This window comes from Hemicordylus capensis, chromosome 3, assembly GCF_027244095.1.
Source record: "Hemicordylus capensis ecotype Gifberg chromosome 3, rHemCap1.1.pri, whole genome shotgun sequence".
In the NCBI taxonomy this organism is placed as follows: domain Eukaryota; kingdom Metazoa; phylum Chordata; class Lepidosauria; order Squamata; family Cordylidae; genus Hemicordylus; species Hemicordylus capensis.
In genome coordinates this window covers 1,175,681-1,178,157 of record NC_069659.1, presented here as the reverse complement: position 1 = coordinate 1,178,157, position 2,477 = coordinate 1,175,681, and the positions used below count along the sequence as shown (strand labels likewise).

General features: G+C 50.3%; 1 protein-coding gene across 1 annotated transcript; it reads left to right on the top strand.

Moving 5' to 3' along the window:
- Positions 1–600: 600 nt before the first annotated feature.
- On the top strand, positions 601–1,767 carry LOC128348982 (olfactory receptor 52P1-like). Its single transcript, XM_053304799.1, has one exon. It carries the CDS (start codon positions 603–605, stop codon positions 1,566–1,568), a length of 966 nt encoding a protein of 321 aa, XP_053160774.1. The 5' UTR covers positions 601–602; the 3' UTR covers positions 1,569–1,767.
- The last annotated feature ends 710 nt before the right edge of the window (positions 1,768–2,477 follow it).

The window sequence follows — 2,477 nt, the reverse complement described above, 5'->3', positions numbered from 1 at the left end:
ATCAGTTAGCCCAGCCCAGCCAAGCCAAGCCAGGAAGGTGGCATTGCCACCAGTTCCCGCTGTGGTGGAATATTCACTGGGCTGATCCTGTAGGCATTGCCAGCTTGTTGTGGCCTGGACCTCCCCGCGTTGCACAGCCTTTTGCCCCCACGGCTCCCCATTTTTGCCTCCCTGCCCGCGAGTGTGCCTGTGTGTGCACCTCTGACATGCAGCGAATGAAGCAGGCTCTGGCCTACAAAAGCTTTAGCCTCCATAGAGCTGCAATGTAGCTCTTCTTCTTCTTCTTCTTCTTCTTCTTCTTCTTCTTCTTCTTCTTCTTCTTCTTCTTCTTCTTCTTCTTCAGTAATTCATCCTTAATGTTCCGTCTCTTGCCTCCCTCAGACTATGCACAGCTGCTGACAGGATCGTCCAAGAACTGTGTGAGACCAGACCGAGGAGGATATCTTTGCAGGCACAGCTCACACTCCACGGCCACCCAGGGCTCCCTCTTTCACCCTCACACTCTGCGTGTGCATGTTGTGCTCTGACGTGCAGCTGATGTGACCTTCCGTGAAGCTGGGCTGCTGCCTGAGGGGACCATGCAACTCCGCTGAAGTCGGGCCATGGCGCCCGCCAACCTGACCCACTCCTTGCCCTCCACATTCCTGCTGCAAGGCATCCCCGGACTGGAAGCCCACCACGTGTGGCTCTCTGTGCCCGTGTGCACCATCTACGTGGTGATCATTGCTGGGAACTGCACCATTCTCTGGGTGGTCGCCACAGAGCCAGCCCTGCACAGACCCATGTGCTACCTCCTCTGCATGCTTGCGGCCATCGACTTGGCTGCCTCCACCACCACCTTGCCCAAGATGCTCTGCATCTTCTGGTTCCAGGGTGGGGAGATCCAGGCTGGTGCCTGCCTGGCCCAGATGTTCTTCATCCACGCTTTGTGCATGATGGAGTCAGCTGTGCTGCTGGCCATGGCACTGGACCGATACGTGGCCATCTGCTTCCCCCTCCGATACAACTCTTTGTTCACGGGGTCGCTTGTGGCCAAGATGGGTGTGGCTGGAGTTGTCCGAGGAACGCTGCTCATGGCACCTTGTCCTTTCCTGATTCAAAGGCTGTCCTACTGCCGGGCAAACATCATCCATCATACGTACTGCGAGCACATGGCGGTGGTGAAGCTGGCCTGTGGGGACACCAGTATCAACCGCACCTATGGGTTGGCCGTGGCCCTGCTAGTCATTGGAGGGGATCTGCTAGGCATTGGCCTTTCCTACTCCTTCATTGTCCGTGCGGTGCTGCGCCTCTCCTCCCATGAGGCGAGGCTCAAGGCCTTTGGGACCTGTGGCTCCCACATCAGCGTCATCCTCATTTCTTACAGCCCTGCCCTCTTCTCCTTCTTCACTCACCGCTTTGGCCACAGCGTGGCTCCTCATGTCCACATCCTACTGGCCAACCTCTACCTGCTCTTTCCTCCCATGCTGAACCCCATCGTGTATGGAGTGAGGACCAAGGAGATCCGCCAACGGGTCCTCAGAGTCTTTCTGCCAGGCAGAGGTGATGCCAAACCCAGGCGTGGCTGACTCTGCATCCACTTAGCTTCATCCCTTCAATGGTCCCTTGTGATTTCAGCTGTGATTATTCAACCGTTGCTTGAGGGACTGTGGAAAAGCTTGGGAAAGACCTTTGGCAACCTGGTGTGGTTCTTCCCTTTTAAAGAGACTTCAAAGAGCTTTTGTAGGTCCAATGGCTGCCTACCTGTGTGTTCTTGTGAGCACCTTGGTGAGAACTGGAGGCATGGTTTTGGCTGGCAGTGTCACCAGAATTCACAGCTGCATGATTTGGAACATTGTTTGTTTGTTTGTTTAGCATATTTTAATACCACCCAAAACTTACATCTCTGGGCAGTTTACAACAAAAAATGACAACAGAAAAGTTAAAACATTAGTTAAAACAAATAAATGATAACAGAGAAATTGAAGCATTGGTTAAAATAACAAAAAGTTAAAACATTACAACAATTAAAACCTTAAAACAATGTTAAAACAATGATTGTTGTTGTCTGGCTGGTAGTGCTTAATGGTCTTAAGTGCCCTGTTCCCCATAGCGCTGTTTCAGCTCAGAATGTAGAATGGTGTTCTGTGTGTGCAACACCAGAGGGGCCACAGAAATCACCATCAGCCAATTACAAAAAGCAACTTTACTGGGAACAGCCTATATTCTGCGACGATATCTATAATAATAACAGCAACAACACTGATAATAAGTCAGCCATCCCAGCTCCTTGGAAAGGACTCGATGTCTGGATAAAACAAACCAGTCAATAACACCTGTCTGACTGTGTAAACAACAACAATAATAATTTAAATAATTATTATTGATGTTGTTGCTCACCACCTAGAGTCTTTGGAGGAGGCTGTATATAAGCAAATTTCAATTAATTAATTAATTAAATTAATTAATTACTCTGTGGCCAGTCTTCATGGCCCATG